General features: G+C 44.7%; 1 protein-coding gene across 3 annotated transcripts in view; it reads left to right on the forward strand.

Moving 5' to 3' along the window:
- Nucleotides 1-21,202, forward strand: part of Glis3 (GLIS family zinc finger 3) — a 442,586-nt gene that overhangs the window by 10,856 nt on the left and 410,528 nt on the right. For 2 of the 3 annotated variants that reach the window (XM_048438769.3, XM_085693756.2), the window contains exon 2: nt 3,294-3,777. In XM_048438769.3, coding sequence (XP_048294726.3) covers nt 3,390-3,777 — 388 coding nt within the window. In that variant the 5' untranslated portion in view covers nt 3,294-3,389. Of the gene's footprint in view, nt 1-3,293; nt 3,778-21,202 lie in introns of those variants that run through there. The other variant, XM_048438771.3, reaches the window with a different exon arrangement.

The raw sequence follows: 21,202 nt of genomic DNA on the forward strand, positions 1-21,202 counted from the left end.
AGCTCCAGTTTCAGGGGATCTGACCTCCTCTTTTGAGCTCTGTGGGCACCAGTCAGGCTAATGGTGCAAACACAACACTAATACATATAAAATATAAGTAAATGCATCTTTTTTTTTTTTAAGAAAAGATTCTCTCAGTGAAATTTTCCTGGTAAAGTGTATTAGCCAGGGATTTGATTTTCCTAGCAGAATCCAAATTTAGTGCCACATCCCTTTGTTTTTGGTTAGTGCTGTCTTTGTGCATGGTGTTAGGGAAGGCCTGGCCCTCCTAAAAGTCTTTAATTGGGTAGTAGAGAGGGCTACTGTTTAGTTCTGTGTCTACACAGTTCCTATAGCTTTAATTCATAAAGAAATAGAGTCAATATATTAATTTATTATTGTAGTATGTGAGTGTTTTTAAAGTAGTACTTCTTATCTAAAGTATTAGGGAAAACAGACCATCAAGGGACCCCAGTGATTGTATTTGCCTTTCCAGGCTTTTAGAATTGAAGAACCAAGTCCAGGGAGCTTGTGACTTAGGTCTTGGCTCCTTGGCTTCTTCAGAGCTTCTCACTGATGTTTGAACACAGGTCTTTCCTAAAGTCGAGTGGTTTACTTCTTCTTTATTATCCAGTGGGTTTGAAATGATAGTGTGATCAATGCCTTAGCTCACACTGTGAGTAAACTAAACTGATTTTCTAGCTCCTAGCATTGAATGCTCCAAAGATTTGTTGACATAATTCCTGTGAAAACTTTAATTTTAGGCATGTTTCCCTATATAGTTTCTTTGTTTCTTTTCATCTTACACCCCCCACCCCACCATGTAGTTTCTACCTTTTCTTTTTGTCCCAATCTCATGGGTGGTTTTGCTTAACTTAAATGCTTGTTCGCCTAATTTTTTTCTATATTAACCATGTCATTTGGGGGGGGCTTATTTTTCTCAGTTATAAAAGTTAAGTACATTTTGTTGGTTTTTTTCTTTAAACCTATTTCAAACAGGAGTACAATTTATAAAAAAATAAAGCAAAATAAATATTCAGGTACGACATATTGGTCTGATATTAATTAAGCATGTTGCTTGATTCTGCTGTTGCTTTCTCACCTTCGCTTCTCGCAGGTCTTAATGGCCGTGCCTAATGCTGGCATGCTTAGTGATGCACTTCTGATCCAGACTTTGAGGAGAACTGCTGTATATGATGCTGGGGCAAAAATGACTCCTCCTCCTCCTCCTCCTCTTCTTCTTCTTCTTCTGGGGCAAAATGACTCCTCCTCCTCTTCCTCCTCCTCCTCTTCCTCCTCCTCCTCCTCCTCTTCCTCCTCCTCTTCCTCTTCCTCCTCCTCTTCCTCCTCCTCCTCCTCCTTCTCTTCTTCCTCCTCCTCCTCCTCCTCCTCCTCCTCCTCCAAATAAAACAGAAATGAGCACAGTCACAGATCTGCAGACACTTGCCACTTGGACATGGTCTAACTGACTCCAGTCATTTTGGACCATTCTTCATTTTCAAAAATTGGCCACTGTGGCATTATTTATTTGCTTTTCTTCCCTTTTTGGTAGCTACTGAATAAATACTTCCTCTGAAAGTACAGAGTGCTTAGAAAGCCCTCTTTTATGAATGAGCAGAGAGGGGATAATGCTTTTGATTCTTGCTCAAGATCGAAGGGAGTGGTTGGTAATCCAGCGTAGCTCCACGTGCACAGGACAGATGTGCACAGGACAGACAGTGTGCGGGGAGTTTTCCAGAGTCAAAGAAGAACTGACTTAAGACCAGTTGAGTAGCAAGCTCTATTCTTACTGTTTCATAAAGAAGTTCAGTCATGTGGGTTTGGCTAGCAGGACCTGTAGTGGCGGGGGAAGTGGGGGTGGCGGCTATCTGACGGAGTTCTGGGGTCTCTCAGGGGTGGCAAAGCTAAATGTCATCATGGATGGGATTCTTGGCAAAGCAGAGAAGCAAAGAGTACATTCTGAATTTCACATTTGAATCACAAAGTGCCTCAACATAGGCACGCATGGTAAATTTCACAGAAAGCACGGTGAACATTTGAGTATATTGTTTGCCCTAAAATGGTGAAATAAAGCAATGTCCTTGAAGTGGTCTTCATTCCCTGGTAGCCTTCCCACATGATTGGTACCCACATGATTGGTACCACATTCTCTTGGATCTTTTGGAGCTGAGTTGAAAATATTTGTTCAAGACCTCAGGTGGATCAGACAGGATAAAACAATCCTGACTTTCTTTTTTTCCCCTGTTGAGGACATATGGATATTATTGACTTGTTCTCAGTCTTCATTTCCTGTGTTTGTTCAGCCCTGGCTACTCCTGTGACTATCTTGTCTCTGTAAAAGATACATAGTGGCTGTCTCAGATATTTTCAGTAGAGGCACCATGGTGTCGCTTGGCTACCTCCTTAGACCTCCTTTAAAAGAGTGAGTTGTTGGGGGTGTGGAGAGCCTTCCTTAGTGATTCACCCTAGGGAGTGTTGATGTCATTACATACAAGAAGAGAATAGCATTCTCTGGACACGTTCGTATTTTTTCTGCTCCCATTCGAGGCTCCCTAACACTATGTGTATATGTAATACAGTAGGCTTTCTGTGAACGTACATCCCGCCTTAAGGGTTCCTCTTCTGTGCTTTCCAGGAGGTCTTGTTTATAACTCTCTACTTTCCCAGACCCTCACGTGAAAGGTAGAGTATTGTAACATTGAGTCTGTTTCTAGCTCCATAATTCAGGGTCAATGTGGATCTAAGGTCTTGATGCTGTTTAAGAATTTCGATGTAAGAAACGGTGAAAACTAAAATTCCATGCTTGAATTCTGACTTCCTGCAAGCCTGGGCACTATGAAAATATTACTCTTAGGGTGAACATCACGTTGGCTTTGTACTTACTGACTGAGAACTTCAGAAGTTGAGGCTCATAACTCCGCGAGGTGCTCTGGGTTTCCAAAGACTCTGTAGGAAAAATGAAGTGTATGGTCCTTTGGGAATAGAATGAGTTACATCATGCGAGCAGTCCTCATTGACTGATGGTAGCTGCTGAGAGAGCACCATGTTGAGAAGGGCACAGTGGCAAACAGGACAATGCAGTGACCCATATACTACAAGCTTCCCATGAATGCAGAAATAGAAAGTCTCTGCCAGGGATCTGTGTGTTTTATGATCTTGTTATACGAGAGAGACCCATACACGAGAGGCCAGTTTGCTTACTGTGTCTCTTTTTGTCTTGGTATGAATGCTATACAAGCTGAAAAACTGCCGTATCTTATTTTCAGTTCTGCCTTTCCCAATGCCTGTATTTTTTTTTGTTTTGTTTTAAACAGACTTATCACCTATCTCATGGATACATTACTTGACTTACCCTGAAAGAATCAGTAGCACCATTGGATACTGACCATCTCAGCCTTAGGGCTTTCAGGATGAATGGAAGGTCATGTGGCATGAGTCTCCATCGGCCATCAAGAACCCCGCAGGGGCCTGGGTTGCTCAGTGGTCAACATACTCCTCCCATCAGAGCCCACCCGGGCACTCCAGGTCCCTCATCCTGTGCCAGCCTACCCAGCCCCGCTATTGGAAGTCTTGCTAACAATCTTCACCTCAGGATGTCTTCCGGAGCAGGGATGGCTGCTCAGAGCAACATGGCCGTGAGCCCCATCCATCTGCCCGTCCTGAGCCCCAGGAGACAGTTACTGACCAATGGGAAGCCTCAGTTTCCAGCCACTCAGGCCCGTGGCCTGGCATCACCGCTTACTGTTAAGCCCAAACAGCAAGAGTTTGGAGACCCCTTTTCTCCAAATCCCGAGAAAGGTAGGATGTCGTTTTGAAATCTTTTAAAAACGGGAAAAGTTTATCTCCCCTGTGTCTTTTCACTGCCAGCGAGTTCTATAGAAAATATGTGTAATTTAACATCAGAGTCAAAGTTCGCAGTCTCATGTTTGGTAAGGGGCTGTCTGTGTAGTTGTGTGTGAGTGCTAGGCACAAGTGTGTGACCCCTCAGAATGTGAAGCGGAGAGGCAGGTGAAGCAGAAGGATCAGCTTCAAAGGGAAATGGGGCAGGCAGTGGTGGCAGGAGGGCAGGAGCAAGGCGCTGGGGTCTGTCTTCTGCGCACGTGTGGCTCTGCCTTGGCTTCTGGGAGTAGAGGGGTGGATTCTGTCAGCCCTGGAGGACGGGGCTGGACCACAACCAATGCTGGTGTTAGAAGTACTGGAAGAAAAGCTGTGCTTGGAAAGGAAGGGTTAAAAGGGAGACATTGTAATAACCAGGAAAAAGAGGGGTCAGTAAATATAAGTAAGAAAATTAAGAGTGAAGTCAACAGAGGGAATCAAATTGGAATAATGCATAACACACTCCCCTTATACTGGGGCTTGAAACCATGGCCTTTACAATAACATACTAGGCAACTGCTCTACTGATGAACCCTGTCCCCAGCAAGAATAATAAACATGTATTTAAAATTTGTGAGGTACTAGAAAATTGGGTTGATTTGAAATACACTCTGTGCTTTTAACTCAATATTAATTGGGTTGCCATATATTTCAAATTAAAGAGTAGTTATTGAGCACTAATAAAGTATTTGAGTAACACTTTCTCAGCAACTGGGGTGAACTTAATGAATTTATGTTGCAGATGGTGTGCGTGTTTAGGCTAGGAAGAAAAAGAGCCTGAATCCTACGTAGCTACAGCTTTTGATGTAAAATAGCACTCTGTGTATTCCTTAAGGTGCTTTACCATTTAGTATTAAATGTTTGCATTCAAAGTGCTTATCTTGCTCAGTAGATTTCCCAGCAGGCTTCTGAACAGCCACTTACGCTGTTAATTAAGGTAAATAATGATTTATAACAGACACATAGCCAAAGAAGTCTTTGTCTTGGTGTCTGTGTATTTTGCTGTATGGAGTGTTTGGTGTAAATAAAGAGATTTTTTAAAAAAAAAATCCAAAAATCCCACAACAGTAAACACAAATGTAGCCTTTATATTTCTCTTATACTTTATTATCTTTTTTCGTTATTTATATTTAGTCTAGTTTCTGTACCTCTCCTAGAGGTACAGGTATTTAAGTTCAGGTAAAGTTTCCCTGGGGCCCCTTTCCAGACTAGTCTGTCACTGTTAGGCCCCATGCGGCTGAGCGCTGTGTCTTCCTTCCAAATGCCTGTTAGTTTTAGAGGCCTTGTCCCAGCGACACCTCTCAGCTCATCTTGACTAGCGAGCTGCAGCTTGTTTTTAGGCACTTATGTTTTTCCATGGGACCTACATGATATTATTACCGATCTGTGATATTATTACCCATGTGCATGTCTCACGTCATGTATGTGTCAGGCAGCATGTGGGAATGCGTCTCAACATGGACTCAGATGGCTTGTACCACCTCGGGCTGTGGGCTGTGCTTGATTCAACAGATAAAGGTCCAAAAAGAGCAAGCACTTGGGGACACTAAGAAAGAGCTCAGGAATGGTACTTTTATAGACGTCATAATTATAATCCTGGTTGAAATGCGCTTCAGGAACTTAGGTTGAGGGAGTCTAAGTGTGTCATCACGGCCAGTATACTTTGTAATGCGTGTAGAGCAAGTACTGACTCCCAGTTCTTCCCCAGAGGCTTGCTGGCTCTCTGTTAGTAGACAGTGCCTGGCTTCCTGTCCACATGCTTAGAGCATGAGTTCTCACAGACAAGAAGCTGGGGACAATCCAAAGCTATTCCTCCCATCCTCGCAGCTTGAACAGCGTTATGGTCTTAGTGAGGCCAGAGTAGTTGAATTGTCCCTTCTAGAGTAGTTGAATTGTTCCTGGCTGATCTTGTCAGAATTCATAAATCAAGTCAATAGCCAATGGTGTGGGCTTGTTTGAACTCCTTCTGATCATTTGCTCAACAAATAATCATTGAACATATATTGTGGGGGAGCCATTGTTCTGGAAGACGTGCTATTAAAATGTAGTCCTCCCCTTAGGGTGTTTGAGAATTCAGACAAATAGATTGGTAGTCAGAAAGCCTGAGGGCTCGGTGGGGGGGTGTATACTCAGAGTAGTGTGTGGCAGCCTCTGTATGTGTGAGACGTGTGTGCATGTGCAGGCAGTGTGACGCCCAGACGACAGTGCTGGTCTCTTCCTCAGTTATTTCCCACCATATTATTATTATTATTATTATTATTATTATTATTATTATTATTATTATTATTATTATTTAAAGACAGGGTCTCTCACCCCTGAATATGGAACTCAGTGGTTTTGCTAGAAAGTTTGACCAGCACGCTACAGGGATCCCATCTTTGCATCCCCTGCTCTGGGGTGACAGCCATGTTTCTCCACTCCTGGCATTTCTGTGGGTTCCGGGGGATCTAAACTCAGGTCCCCAAGGCTTGTAGAGCCAGCAGGTCACTAAGGGACCCTTCTCTGTAACCCCGCCTGTCAGCTTTTGAGAGGGCTCCATGGCTTAGGTGGATTTAGGAGGGCAGTGGGCTGTGTAAGCGCACGTGTGGAAAGTGAGGTGCTCGCGTTGTAACTGTATAAGAGAGTAAGAGTGTGTTCGTGAGTGAGCTGGCGTGGCCTGTGTGCACCCGAGGGAGCTCTCTAGCATTGGTTTTGGGCAGGGAGGAAAACACCATCCGAGCCTGGAGGCATGAGATGAGGGGAGGTTTCTCCTTTCTGCCAGGCTCCGCATGCCTTGGAGGTGTAGCGTTTTATAAGAGTCTCCGATGGAGGAGAGTAAACCGAAGGCAACCCAGGAAGATCTTGAGTGACACATCAAGAAGTGTAGAGGCAGGGATGCTTTGACCCTGGGACACCATGTAACTCAGGGCATATCAGTGGAGGCTCCCGGAAAAAGAGCTTGGAGAGTGTATGAAAGAGAGAGAGAGAGAGAGAGAGAGAGAGAGAGAGAGAGAGAGAGAGCGAGCGCATGTACACGTCCATGTGAGTGCATAGAAATAGAGTCTTTCATTTTGTGATTTTGTTTCTTTCTTTTGTTCTCTTTCTTTTTCTTTTTTTTAGAAAGGGTTTCTCTTTGTAGCTTTGGAGCCCATCCTGGAACTAGCTTTTGTAAACCAGGCTTTGTCTGAACTCAGAGATCTGCCTGCTTCTGCCTCCCAAGTGCTGGGGGTTAAAGGTGTGTGCCCCCACCACCTGGGAAATAAAGAGTCTTACTATTAGGAATTTGATAAGGAGATTGTGGTGGCCCAGGAGAGTGGGCGATTTAATTCCAGTCAGAACTGAGGGCCTGACAACCAGAAGAACTAAAGGTAGAGCTTGTGTCTAAGGGCCAGCACATTCCAGTCTCAGGAAGAGCCCGTATTTCACTGTGAGTCCAAAGGCAAGGAGAAGAAACTGATGTCCAGTTTAAAAGCAACTACACCGGAAAGGGTTGCCCCCCATGTAGAGAAAGGTCAACCTTTTGCTCTGTTCAGGCCTGATTGGATGCAGCCTCTCATTACTAAGGAGGGCAGTCCTTCCTTAGTCTGTTGGTGTAAATGTTAATCTCATCCAGAAACACCCAACGCGAGCACCAAGAATAATGTCTCACCAAACGTGTGAGCGCCTCGTAGCTCAGGTAAAGTCATACAAAGTTAACCACAGTAGGGTCTCCTTGCTTTGGGACAGTGTAGAGTTTACACAGAAGTAAAAAGAGCCCTTTCTGAGCCCTGGGGGCGGTTGTACTAACTCTTGGGGCTGTATCCGGAGGATTTAAGTCCTTAAGGATGTGACAGGGAAACACTGGTGTGAAGTGTAGGTTTGACAGTGTTATTTCTGTTGATTAAGGATTACATCCCAATAACCTGGGAACAAGGTAACCGTGGCTTCAGCATCCTATGGTGTGAGTTTCAAATGGTACCTCGAGGTCATAGGGGTAGCACAGTGAACTTAAAGAGGTCTAGGATGCTTTATATTTTGAAGGAATCACCAGGTAAACTTCATGGTAGTGGAGATGAGGGGCGCTTTCCACAGTCGATTTCATTACATTCCTTCTGGTGACCTCTGTGAAGCCGCGATCTCAGGGAAAGCAACCCCTTTTTATTCCTGTCCGTGAAAGCAGCTCCCACCGTAGCCAGAAGGTGGCTGTGCCAGTGTCCATCACGAGATGAGCGTGTGGACACGATGAGGTAATGCATATGTACTGGACTTGAAAAGGGAGGGAGTTCTGGCACATTCTGTAACAGGTAAGCCTTGAGTAAGCTGTGCAGAATGAACTATATCAGCTTCCAACACATGCATTTTGTGAGTCCTCTTGTATAAGAACGTGGAGGAGTCAGGTTTGTAGGGATAGTGGTTGTTAAGAACTTGGGAGTGAGAAGCTCGTACTCAGTCGGTACAAAGATCTGACTTGAGGTGAGAAAGTTCTGGAGCTTGGTGGGTAGCTTACCTTTTAATTTCTAAAGGTGTTTAATTGTTGAATATTTGGGGTTTTCTTGGAGAGAGTCTCAGAGACTGACCTGGCACTCACTTTGTGGCCTCGGCCGGCCTTGCACCCCTTGTCTCCGCCTTCTGAGTGCTGAGATTCCTGGCGTTGAGTCACCACACTGGGCTTTCTTACTACAGCTTTAGCCAAGAGGTAGATGTGAACAGGCGGTGAGCATGCTGGGATCTGCCTCATTCTAAGGTTTGGGGAGTGGTGGGGTAGAATGCAGGCGCGCCTATCCCTCCTGAAATGATGGCTAGTGAATCGAACAGGTATGCTAGGTTTTCTTTTAATTTATGAATATTACTCGTTAAAACCGCTAATAAGTTGCTAGTACACAAATGCTGTGAAGTACTAACACTCAGCTCCCTAATAGACGTCTTTTAGGTGTTTCTGTGGGCCTGAGGGCCAAGTAAAAGCACAGAGACACTTGGTTGGCTACATCTTCAAGTGCCCAGGACCTGTCATGAGGCCATTTTGCTTAGGGGTCGGTGTTGGCTGTGCAGCTCTGCACGGCCGGCCCTACGACCATGCAGTGTTCCTCTTGGCTGCACAGTGGCTGCTCAGTCCAGCTCTGACCAGAGTCTGCCTCCTGAGAAGAGGGAGGAAGGATAAAAGGCAGAAAGAGAAAAGGATCATTTCTCTCAATTTTGTACCTTTTAAAACAGCTTCCTGAGGGCCCCATCCAGTCATTTCCACTAAAATTAGCCAATTATTTTAAGAAACTACTTATCTCTCTCTCTCTCTCTCTCTCTCTCTCTCTCTCTCTCTCTCTCTCTCTCTCTCGAGATAAGATTTCTCTGTAGCTTTGGAGTCTGTCCTGGAACTAGCTCTTGTAGACCAGGCTGGCCTCGAACTCACAGAGATCCACCTGCCTCTGCCTCCCGAGTGCTAAAATTAAAGACGCCACCACCGCCCGGCAATAAACTACTTCTTAACAAGAAAAATTCATTGTTTGGTCTCAATTCTTTTGGTCTTTTTTATTCTTTACATAAAAATAACTAGTTAATTATTATTATTTAAGACAAGATTTTACTGTATAGCCTTGGAAGGCTTGGAACTCAGTATAAATAGGCCTTGAATTTAAGTGATCCTCCTGCCTCAGCATACCAAAGTGCTGAGCTTACAGACATGTGCCACTATACCTAGATTAATAGATTTGACTTTTCAGCATTTTGCCACATTTATCTTTTTCATGTACTTTGAACCGCTTAAAAATGTGATGGACACTGTGATATTCTTCTTTAAATTGTCATTCTTCGTGTATATGCATAAATGTGTGTTCATAGCCAAGGAAGTCAGACGACAGTGTCACTTACATATAATTCTATCTTAATATGCATTCCATAATCAAATTAATTTTGCATTATTTTATATTTTATTCATACATTACCTCTCTTTCCACTTACAATCCAATTGCCCTTTCTAGTTGGTTTTGATTTAGACAGCTCTAATCAAGTTCGAGTGTGTTAATATGGCTATCACAGTACTGCGGGTTCCTTCTTTAGTCTCCCTCAGTCCCCCCCCCACCTCTGATGCATCTGCATTTGTGTCGGCTTCAGCTTAGTTGCCTCATTGCTTGAGCTGGTTTGGCTGACCAGTTCTGTTCTTCACCATCTGATTCAGGTTAGAGCCCTCCCCCCGCCAGCTCACTGCAGCCGATGTGGCTGAAATGGTGGAACCATCTATGCCCCTCTTCTCCCTTCGGGCTCATTTTAACTTGGGGCGGGGAAAGTAACATCAAACTTTACCAGGCATCTGGCTCTTACTTCAGGGCCATATTAATGTTTTATCGTCCATACGTTCCCCTTAAATAAGACATCTCGATGGCACGGGTCTAATCAGCCCATGCCTAACATAGCTGTGGTCTCGGGCAGTTGGTATTTTTTAATTTTCGGGATGCTGTGACTCAGCATAGCCGTCAAGGCATGAAGGTCAATTTGCCATGTAGCTGGACTTTTTAGTCAAGTATCGTTTATCCCCATATAAACCTTCATGTAGCATATTAATCGATGGCCCCAGGACATTAATACAAGCAGTACTCATCATGAAAATGCTGTGTTCTCACACCCAGACCCCCACGGGCTTATTTTCCATGCTTGTTAGACATACGACCCAAATTATACTGAAAAGAGCTATCTCAGCCACCCTCCTCCCTGTCTCAGAAATAAGGTGGAGAAAGATTAGGGGGAGATGCCCAGTGTTAATCTCTGGACTCCACACCCATGTGCACACCTCCCGTGTGCATGCACACCTCCCGTGTGTGTGCCACCCCCCCCCAATTAAAAAGAAGCCTATGGAGCAGGTGATTGTGTGACCCACAGTATTACCTCAGGAAATATCAGGCGCTCTTTGAATGTGACATTGTCATCAGATCGCTACATTGCAGGCATGTTTCCTGTCAACGGAGACAGTGATGTCACCCTCATTAGTCTCTCATAGCTGACCTCTGGTCAGTATCTGAGTCAGGTTCTCTTTGTGGAGTACGATGGTGTTTTCTGATTTTGTCAGTCCTTGTGTGGTTCTTAACTAGGGTTTGACTTTCACACATACAGCGAGAAAACACTTGACAGATGCTGGGTGTGAGCGGGCAGGACTTGTTTCAGCTCACAGCTCACCGACTTCTGTCTGTCATAGTGAAGCATGATAGCAGAAGCATCTTGGTCACGTCTGCACGAGCGTGTGGCTTTTTGCACAGTAGCCCGACCATGAGGCAGAGGCTCTCTCTGATCAGAGCTCAGAGCTGGGTTTAACCTCCCCTCTCCGCCCTTTGTGCCCAGCGTCTGTCTGCTTGGTAGTATGTCTTGGTCTCTAATACCTCCCCAAAGCATGCCCCTAGTTGGGGCAAATGTGCAAACACACAGCCTGTGGGGGGATCTTAGGTTGAGACCACAGCAGCATCTCCTCGTACTTTTTAGGGTCGCTGTAGACTCACTTAGGGACTCTTTCAAAAACGCTTCTCTGTGACTCATGACTGTCATAATTCTTTCTGATGCTCAAATTAACCCAAATATGGCCGGAGGAACCCTCTTGAAATCAGTTCCTGTGTCCTTTACCCATGTTCCCATTAAATACTTCCTGTTTTCAGATGTAACAAGATGTTCTCGCCTCACTTGGACTTACGCGCCCTAGCCCTGAAATCACTCACTTTCACCCAGATTGCAAGTCTCTTTGAGTGGGGGCATGACTGGCGAGCTGTGTGAAAGGCCATCCTTACTGCCACTGGGAAGCCATCACACCCAAGCCCTGCCCATCCTTAGAGTTAGGGAAGGCACTGGAAAATGAACTGCCTTTGGAAGGCACCTCTGTGCTCTCCTTCATCGTGGGTCAGAGAGAGCCTGGGTCACAGGCATCAGCAGTAGGCTCCTCTGTTCTGCCCCACAAGAAGGGAAGGGACTTCTTTAAATTAGCATTTCTGAAACTGTAGAAGTTAGCTTTCCAGTTCGCTGCTTACACCAGGTCAGTTTGTAATGGGCGGAGGTGAGCCTTCCCCTGTTGTCTGAGCCTGCTGCAGGGGCGGCATGGAAGGGGAGGCCTTGTGCAGGGCAGATTGCTGATCCCACTGATGCTTGTGAGTGTGGATTCCCACTTACGTTGCACCAATGTGAGCATTTCCTTGCTTCCTGGTCCAACAGAATTCACTGTAACTAAACTTGTAGAAACTCAGTTTTCAGAGCATTTGGGAAATCAGTTTTATGATTCCCCACTTTAAGCACCTTTGACAGGACTATTTAACTATTTAAGACATTTCTGCATGCATAGTACCTTGAGGACTGTGTAATTGGGAAGATTTTCATTATAAAGGGTTTTATTTTACCTCAGGCCCTCTGACATTTCTTGTTGGGCTTGGCTGTCCTTGGAGACAAAAGGAGGTAGTTATTCATTAGCATTTGTGGGTTATTCATTATCGTTGGTTAGAGAAAAACAGAGCAATATCAACAAAGGACACCGAACTAATTGGGATTTTAAAACTCTTTTTGTGTCACTTAAGGCTGGTGCGTTTTGTAAAGACCTGGTTCAGGAAGGTAACGTATTATGTGACCCTGGGAGGGCTGACACTTAATGTATGTAAAAGAACACATCGAGTTGTGTTTTTATTTTATTTTCTAATGCTTGTTGGTTGATTTCACGGGTCAGAGTCTGGAATTCAGGTTAGGGATTGATTCCAGGGTGGGTTACTTAGCTTCATGTTGTCTTCCTGCTGCTGCTCCATCACAAAGTTTACAAGCTTGCCACTGATGCAAAATGTTACTTCTCTGTAGCATGCCTCCCCTTCATTTTGAAAAACAACAGACAACAAAAAGAAACTGTTTTCCCCCAGGGCTGCTGAATGGACTGTAGCCATACTAGAAACTGACAAGGCATAGTGAGATGGGGGCCCCTTATTTGGAAAAATTACAGTTAAAAAGAGAAAAAACACTGGCTCTTTTTTTTTCCACTTCTGCTTTTTAATCATTTATATTTCCTTGCACTTCCAATGTGGCTTCCTGTATAATTAGAGCAAATAAAGTCAATATTCCATAAAAGCCTCCAAAAATAACCAAATCGACCAGAGACTAAAGGCATTATTCCAGCTGAGGTGACCAGAGTTTGCATTTTGTCTGGCCAGCCGGGCAGGTGGAGCACAATGTTTACTTTTGTTTACTCCCTGGGCTGCACAGGGGATACTTTGTGTGATTTATTGTTGCTGGGTGTAAATCAAATTGATGATGAATTTCCAAGTATTACTGAATGGCAGGTACGATTTGTTCCAGTTCAGAAAGTGCTTTGTCAGGCTTGTAGCATTCCACATTTGAAAGAATACAGTGTATCCCCGGAATAACCTTCCCCGGGTGCAGCGCTATAGGACAGCAAACCCAGACAGAAAGAAACTGGGGCAACTCCCAAGCTTTTAAAGGCTGTTTGCTATCAGAATTATATGTTTTCCTCTCTTAATACATAATAGAGAATGTGGCAAGATCTAGAAAGAAGGCAGCAATTAGCTTCGGTGGAGGATCTGTCCTATGTCAGACATTGTTAGACTTTGAGACCAGGCACAGTTGGTGTGTTAGAGGCGATGCTATTTTCAGGTTAGACTTGGGCAGTGCGCTGCTGAGGGAGCTAAGACAGCTCACCTGAGGTCATTCCCATAGGGGATGAGTGTCAGAGAGGATGCTTCCTGCCAGCCTGTCTTCCTCTGAGACTTGTTCCTCCAGTGTGTTTGGGCAACTACCATGAGCCTTAGGAAACCCTAATATGGAACATTTTTTGCCTTGGGGAAGAAAGATTAAATAGCTCATGCTCTGAGGGCCACAATCAATACAACTGGGCAATAGAATTCGGTCTGGATAGGGAAAAATCAACCCAAAATTGGGTGGATGGGTATCAGAAGTGGATCCCCGAAGAGTGTGTGTGTCAGGGAGGGGTGGTGTGATCAAAAATACATTGTAGGGAATTAAAAATAATTGATTTTTAAACATTCATCCAGAGCCTTTGGCAAGCTGATTGCCAGGCCCTGTGGCAATCCTGTTGGCCGTCCTCTTGCTTCTGTTTCACTCCCTCAATACTTCCCACGATTCTCAAGCAAAATCAACAGTATGTAGGCTTCCTACTCAAAACTAAAAAGTATAATATTTTAACTAAAATTTTAAGGAACTACAAGAGCAATACAACTTATGACAACGATGCTGATATCAATATGAAAGCGCTCCAGTGTAGCTACACTTAAAATTAAAAGAAGCCTTTAAGACAAGCCAAAAGTATAATTACCTGAAATTATGCTGAGTCATATAGGGTGTTTTGTTGACTCAGATATCTTGCCTGCTTTCAACAGTATGGTGTATGAAATGAAGGCATATTTCTATAAAACTGGCAGTGATTCTTCCATTGGTTGGCATTACAACTTTGTAGATAATCTAGCATAAATGAGAGTCATGGGAAAATGGATTAAAGATCTCCATGCAGACCAGACTTTAAGGGGGACAGGCTTCGTTGTCTGACATGTGTAGACAGTATACTGTATGTGTATGCCAAGCTGCACTTACTGTTCGTGCCAGTAGACATTAAAAAGGTATCTGATCGATGCAAGGACATTTTCATTGACCATGCTTCAGATGAAGGTCCTGAGTTGCCCTCTCTGTCAAATTTAGTAGAAGGGGCTGATTTTGTGTGATGTGCGGAAGCTTGGAGTAAATGCCGGGGTCTTTCCAGAACTCTGAGGAGAGCCTCCCTGGAGCTATTTTAGTAAAGACAGTTTAACGCTAGATGTTTCTAGAACAGTCGCATGTCTGGAAAAGTACAGGACAGCTCTGAGGGTAGTGCATAGACTGTAACGGTGGGAAGTGTAGCCCGCCGACGGCTGGAGGCTGAAAAGAAGGAGGATACAAGTTTCCAGAATCCAGAATCTTCGCACCATGGTTCAACTAACTGGTCATGGTGCCTCTGAAAGCTGGAAAGTATTGCCTGTCTAGTGACTTTTCTAGAATCAAAGTAGTAATTATGGGGCTGCTGTTATCTGTGAGCGTCACTGCCCGTCCTGGAATATTCCATATGGTTGTTAATCAGGCCTTCTTCTCACTTTTCCTGCTGGTTCGTAAATTGAGTGGAGTGATAGGGTGCTGGGTCTAGGTGAAATCACTGAACCACGTTATGGAGTTCCTTTCCAAAGTATTTGAAGTGTTTGGAACAAACCCAAAGAAATAAAGCAAGGCAGGGCCACAACTTCCTTTTCCATGCCTTCTTGGCAGTTTTAATCAGATTTTAGAGGCTAATGATAGTTAATACATAACATTGTAGGGTGTATGTTGCTATATATTCTAGGTGCTTTGCATTATTACATCTAAGCTGCTCCCAAACGCAGTGAGGTGGGTACCATTGGTTCATTCTTATTGTTCTTGCTGTTTTATAGATGAGGAAACTGGAATCTACTTGCATGCAACATTTCTTCACCCTCACATAGCTAAAGAGTGGCAGAACCAGAACCTAAGCTTGTCAATTGGCTCAAGAGTAAATACCTTTAGCCATTAAGCAATGATATATATATATATATACACACACACACACACACACACACACACACACACACACACACACACACACTGTGTGTGAGTGTTGGAACTTGCCCTGGGGAGATGAAACATACCTGTTTACTCAACATGGATATGAAACCCACGACAGATCAAGGTGTGGATACCCCCAAAGTCCAACTTGGCAAATCAATGAGTTTTACTGGGGTCACTTATAGGAATATGGGGGAGGGATTACTTAGAGGAGCAAGACAACTCACCAACAACTGCATTACTGAGACTCACTCAGCACGAGTGGCGGGTCACAGAATCTGGGAACCTGGAGCACGCTTTGACAGCCTGCAGGCATCTCAGCAGGTTCAAGCACCCTTTCCAGTGGCCTCAGCTGGTCTAAATCTCTTCCGGACAGCTCTTCCTGTCTGAGAGTCATCTTTGCTGCTGGCAGGGAGGGACTAGTTGATTTGGTCAGTTTCAGGGAATTCTTGATCACATTTTTATTTTATTTTACTTTACTTAGTTGTTGTTTACATCCCCATTTAAAGAGCTGGATGAAACGTTTTAATCTCAGAGGAGGGAGTATTAGATAATTCTGTCTCTTCCTCTGTCTCATACATCCTTTACACTCCTCTTCCGTAATGATCACTGAGCCTTGGAGGGGGCATAGATGTCTACCTGTAGCTAATAAACAGGCCACCATGTCACAGTAACAGCCACCTGTTCAGGAGCTTCACCAGTGGTTAGGAGTCGAGACTGAAAAACCATAGTGATTTATTGGCATAAGCACACGTTTAGAGGGCGGTTTGGTAAGTGTGTGGCACCCATCTGGAAAAACCCTCCAAATTTCTTCCCTATTGGGATTTATGACCTCCCTAGCAGCAGGTTTTTGTTCTGTCTTATGGTACCATGCTTGGCTTCTCTCTTGTGGAGTGGGCCTTCCTTAAATCGCCATTGGAAGATGGTTAGTCTTACCCAAGATAGCCGAGCCACTGTTACACAGAAGGCGCATCCTGCCTGGCGTGTTGGTGTTTTCTAGCACACAGGGTCCGTGTCCAAGCAGGCACGTTGGTGATGGTTCTCCATCAGCAGCTGCATGCCCCTCTGATGATACAGAAGCCAGAGAGCAGAGTGGGAATTTCCAGCTCAGTCGGGCTTTATTTTTCTATGTAGTGCACTCAAAGAATGCACACGTGGTGTCTTCAGCAATAGGGTCATACCTTCTAGTCCTGGCATGCAACCAACAGCAGCAGCAATGGCCTTTAGGATTTGTGAAGCCTCAGGCGCTTCCCTGGCCAACCGCTCCCAGGAAGGGAGGTCACTCCTGGAACAGCGGTTTTCATCCAGTGACCTCATAGCACCTGTGAGTGACCTTTTCCACCCATGTTGAGTACTTTTGGGTCTTTTTTTTTTTTTCTGTTTCAGTTAACCTAGCGCCTGGAAGGTTGTAAGGTAGGTGGAAGTACCATTGCTCCTGGTTGTCTCTCCAGTGGTTTTCCAAATCTGCAAAACCTTTCTCGAGCATAGGCAGGACAAAGCAACATCCTGAACCACCGCCCCGCAAGAAATTGTGAGGTTACAAAGACAACCTTGGTGATGGCACTGTCAGAGTCTGTGGTCAGCTCTTCTGAGGAAGTGTCAGGTGATCCCAGAGGTTCACAGTTAAGATACTCAAGTCAGACAAATAGCAGGATCTAATACAGAATGGACAGGTTCCATCCATTTGTATCAGTCGCTTCCTTCGCAGATCAAAGCTGGCTACAAGGCATAGATAGAAGATGCTAATTTAATTAGCTCCCTGCTGTCCCTGGTCATTCTCTCTGAGGCATTTCCACATTCTGGAGCTCTTCCACAGAGCCTCCCTATATTTCTCCACACCTGCTGGGTAGTAGTTTTAGGTTAACTTGACACCAGCTAGAGTCATCAGAGAGGAAGGAGCCTCAACCGAGGAAATGTCTACATAAGAGCAGTCTGTAGGCAAGCCTATAGGGCGTTTTTGTAATTAGTGATTTATGGGGGAGGGCCCAACCCATTGTGGGTGGTGTCACTTCTGGGCTGGTGGTCTTGGGGTCTATAAGAAAGCAGGGTGAGCAAACCCTGGGGAGCAAGCCAGTAAGTAGCACCCCTCCATGGCCTCTGCATCAGCTCCTCTGACCTCCAGATTCTTGTCTTTCGTGAGTTCCTGTCCTCACTGCTTTTGATGATGAATGGTTATATGGACCTATGACTGAAACAAACCTTTTACTCTCTGTGTTGGTTTTGGTTATGGTGTTTCATCGCAGAGATAGTAACCATAACTAAGACAGTGGGCCTGACTTAATTTGCTCATGCCTACTCAGGGCCAAGGGCGAATAAGGCCCTGTTCTCCCCAGCTGCACCTACTGGCCCCCTGGGTCAGAGTAGCCCTGTGTTGGCAATATGGGTATAGCTGTAGCTGTTGCCCCTCCGTCCACAGTACCTAGTTGTTGGGGGAGTTTTTGACTGGGCAAACCATCTCTATCTCTAGCATAGCCTTTGGTGTAGGGAAATGTACCCGCTTTAGTCTGGGTGGGGGTGATTACTTGTACCCTTGGGCCAGGCTTGATTGTCTTTATTGTATCTATTTGATTGTATTTATTGCAATGTATGGTCATGGTCTTCTTCTGTAAATTGTCCCTCAGGCTTTAAAGCCACTCAGCATCTCCCTGGACACAATTTGCCCTTTTATCATTCTTTCCTTAGGAACTCCGGCTCATCATAAATCCAGCAACATTTGTCCTCAAGTAAGCCAGACAGACCTCTTCCTCAGCTCCGCCTTTTTACCATCTCCTCGAGGTTGCTCTCATTTAATGAACTTTCTGTACGTGTCTATCTAAGACACTGTCAAAGCTTTTCTGACTTCATAAAGATCTTGCCCCACTAACAGACTCAGGAAAGCCGCTAAAACTCTGTACCAGGCTTGAGGTCCCTGCTGGATCAACCTTTTATTTTACTTCTCTGCGAACACAGTTCTGTCTGGCCTGATGAACTGGGGTTCTAACCCAGGTTCTCTTATCCCAAGTTCCTTCAGTAGTGTCTGCCCCTCCTCTGTGGCCCTCTAGTTCCTGATATTTATGGGGACCTCAAGCGGAGATATAGCCAAGTGTTCCTAAAGGCTCTAATATGCCAGGGCCAATTTTCCTGATGCTGTCCCAGGCTTTGCAGCCATTGTCTTGAGGGACGGCTGGTTGTATTACTCAATTTTGCTGCCTCCACAGCAGTCAGACTGATCCTCTCCCACTCCCAAGTCCCACTGAGGCTGCAAGACTGGCTCTTTCTCTCAGTTCATATAACAATCTTCCCTAATTCTAGCATCGCAAGTGCTGAGTATTCCCTTATCACCATAGTTTCTTACCCTGGGCCATGCTTAATGCCGCTGTCTGCATGCTGGATTGCAGATTTCTCTCTTTCCAGTGAAGGCTAGACTTAAGGAGTGCTGTTTACCATCTCTTTCTCTCTCTCTCATCCTCTCTTTTATCTAATGCAGTTGCCAAATCAGGGACTAGCATGGAGGATGCTAGCTGCATCTCCCTTTCTCATTGCAGTTGCTCCAGCAAGGGTGTGGGAGCCCATGAACCGAGTGCTTTCATGACTAAGGCAGTGATGGTACTCATCCTACGTCCCACTGGGAGGTGTGCTCACAGGCTACTTAGTATTATGGGAGAGCCAAGTCAAGAGTAATGCAGTCTGGGATCTTTTAGGAGGGGTTCATCTCTGTGGTTCAAGAGGGAGACACCTCCTAATTAAAAGAGAGAAGCAGGCACATAGGTATTGGTCCAGATATACCAGATCATTGAGGTCTTGGAGATTCAGGTGGAAAGGTAAGAGATTTGAAGTGTTGTGGGAACTATTTGGCAAGTTTTAATTTAATGGATTCAGATGGCTTGCTTTCCACTTTAGAAAAGGATGTTTGCTTCCTGTGCTGGGAACACTGTGGTTGGAGAGAAGAATGACCAGAGGAGGGTAGGTTAGGTTAGTGTAGTCACCCTGCTGAGATAGATGGTGACTTGGAAGTGATAAATGTTTAGATTGGAGATAGCACATCCAGTAGGCATTGTTGATGGTTTCTTTTTGCACCAGTAAGGGTGGGTAGGAGATCAAGTTTCTGTTTTGTACATGCTCAGGGCACCTATTAACCTATCACAAGGGACTGCTGAACACACAGTGGGGGTCTGCAGTAAATTGTGAGTTAAGATGAGAGTGTTAACAACAAAGATATGATATTTGGTATCACGAGGCTACTAAACTCTGTCCAAGGATGGTGAGGATGGAGAAGCTGGCCAAGTCCTGACCTTTGGGGAAAGCAGCGCATCGTGAGGCTGGGAAGAGAGGCTTAAGACTCCGCAACCAGTGAGGTAGGAGGAAAGCCAGGGTAGAGGGTATCTTGGAGGACACATTAGCAAAGCAATTCAAGAAGGGAGGCGTGATTGGCTAGATCAGACGATGGTGTGAGATATGGGTGAATGGATGAATTGGCAAACGCTCTTTCTTCCTTTTGTTTTCTGTCATGCAGCCATTGTTTTATAATTTGTCTTTTAGTCTTAACAGGAACAAAAGTCAAGGGGCTATGAAGAAAGAATATACGTGACTTTTCTCTGTCTGTTAGTGATGTGTGATAGATTGAGCACAATCTCAAATGCCAATTAATGAGTGCTGTGTAAACCATCACCACTTAGAACAGTGTTAAGTGAAGTCTCAGGTTGTGGGTTGTTAACCCTCTCTTCAGACTGAAGTTTTCCTTCCCTGTGCCTTCTAGAGCTGGATTGCTTACATTTATCTTATTGTGAGGTGTTTTCTTTCTCCGTCACTTATGACGGACAGTTTTGCTGGGTACAATAGTCTGAACTGGTATCTGTGGTCTCTCAGAGGTGGTAGACCATCTATGCAGGCCCTCTGGCTTTCAGAGGCTCCACTGAAAACTCAGGTGTTATCTCATAGGTGTGCCTTTATAAGTGACGTGGTCTTTTTTCTTTTACAGCTTTTAATATCCTTTCCTTGCTCTGAACATTTAGTGTTTGGATTATTATGTGTCTTTATCAGAATCCTCTCAAGGCCTGGGGCTGCGTGGAAGAGGAGATGGAAAGAGAGTAAATGCCAGAGGGGGATGGGTGACTCCAGGAAGACAGCACCTTCCCAATATGACACTTCTATAATCAATTATAGAACAGTATAACTGATAGACATACAATTCTCAGAGGCTGCGAGAGCACGCACAAGACCTTCACAGGTTCAAACCAGACAGAATCCCAGCCCTGAGCCGGGAAAGTGGACACAGAGTCCCACTCCTATCTAGAAGCTGTTTATAATTGATAACCTGATGGGAAATGGAAAATCAGTTTTCTCTAATGGAATGTCAGTCAATCGCATTCCAAGGAAGGTCCCATGCCCAGGAGTTGTTGGCAACAACCAAATGGACCTCTTGTTCATTTTGTGGGCGTTTTGTTTTGATATTTACTTTTTGTCTTTAGTTTTTGATTTTTTTTTTAAGTTTTGCTTATTTGTTTTGAGATAGAAAGAACATGAACTGACTGAGTAAGGAAGTATGGAGGATCTGGGAGGAGTTGGGGAAGAGAAAGAATATGATTGAAACACATTGTCTGGAAAGCAAGAAGTGTCCCGATGTAGTGAGGAGTGGGCGGGCAGGCCTGCTTTTCATCCCGCCCGGCTCCTGCATAGCTAGCTTAGCCCCGGAAATAACAACACACAAATTGTATTCATTTAAGCACTGCCTGGCCCATTATCTCTAGAGAGTTAGTTACTGACTAACTCTCATATCTTGATATATACCCATTTCTAATAATCTGTGTAATACCACGAGGTGGTGGCTTAC

The sequence above is a fragment of the Myodes glareolus genome, chromosome 7 (genome assembly GCF_982192425.1).
Source record: "Myodes glareolus chromosome 7, mMyoGla1.1, whole genome shotgun sequence".
Classification (NCBI taxonomy): domain Eukaryota; kingdom Metazoa; phylum Chordata; class Mammalia; order Rodentia; family Cricetidae; genus Myodes; species Myodes glareolus.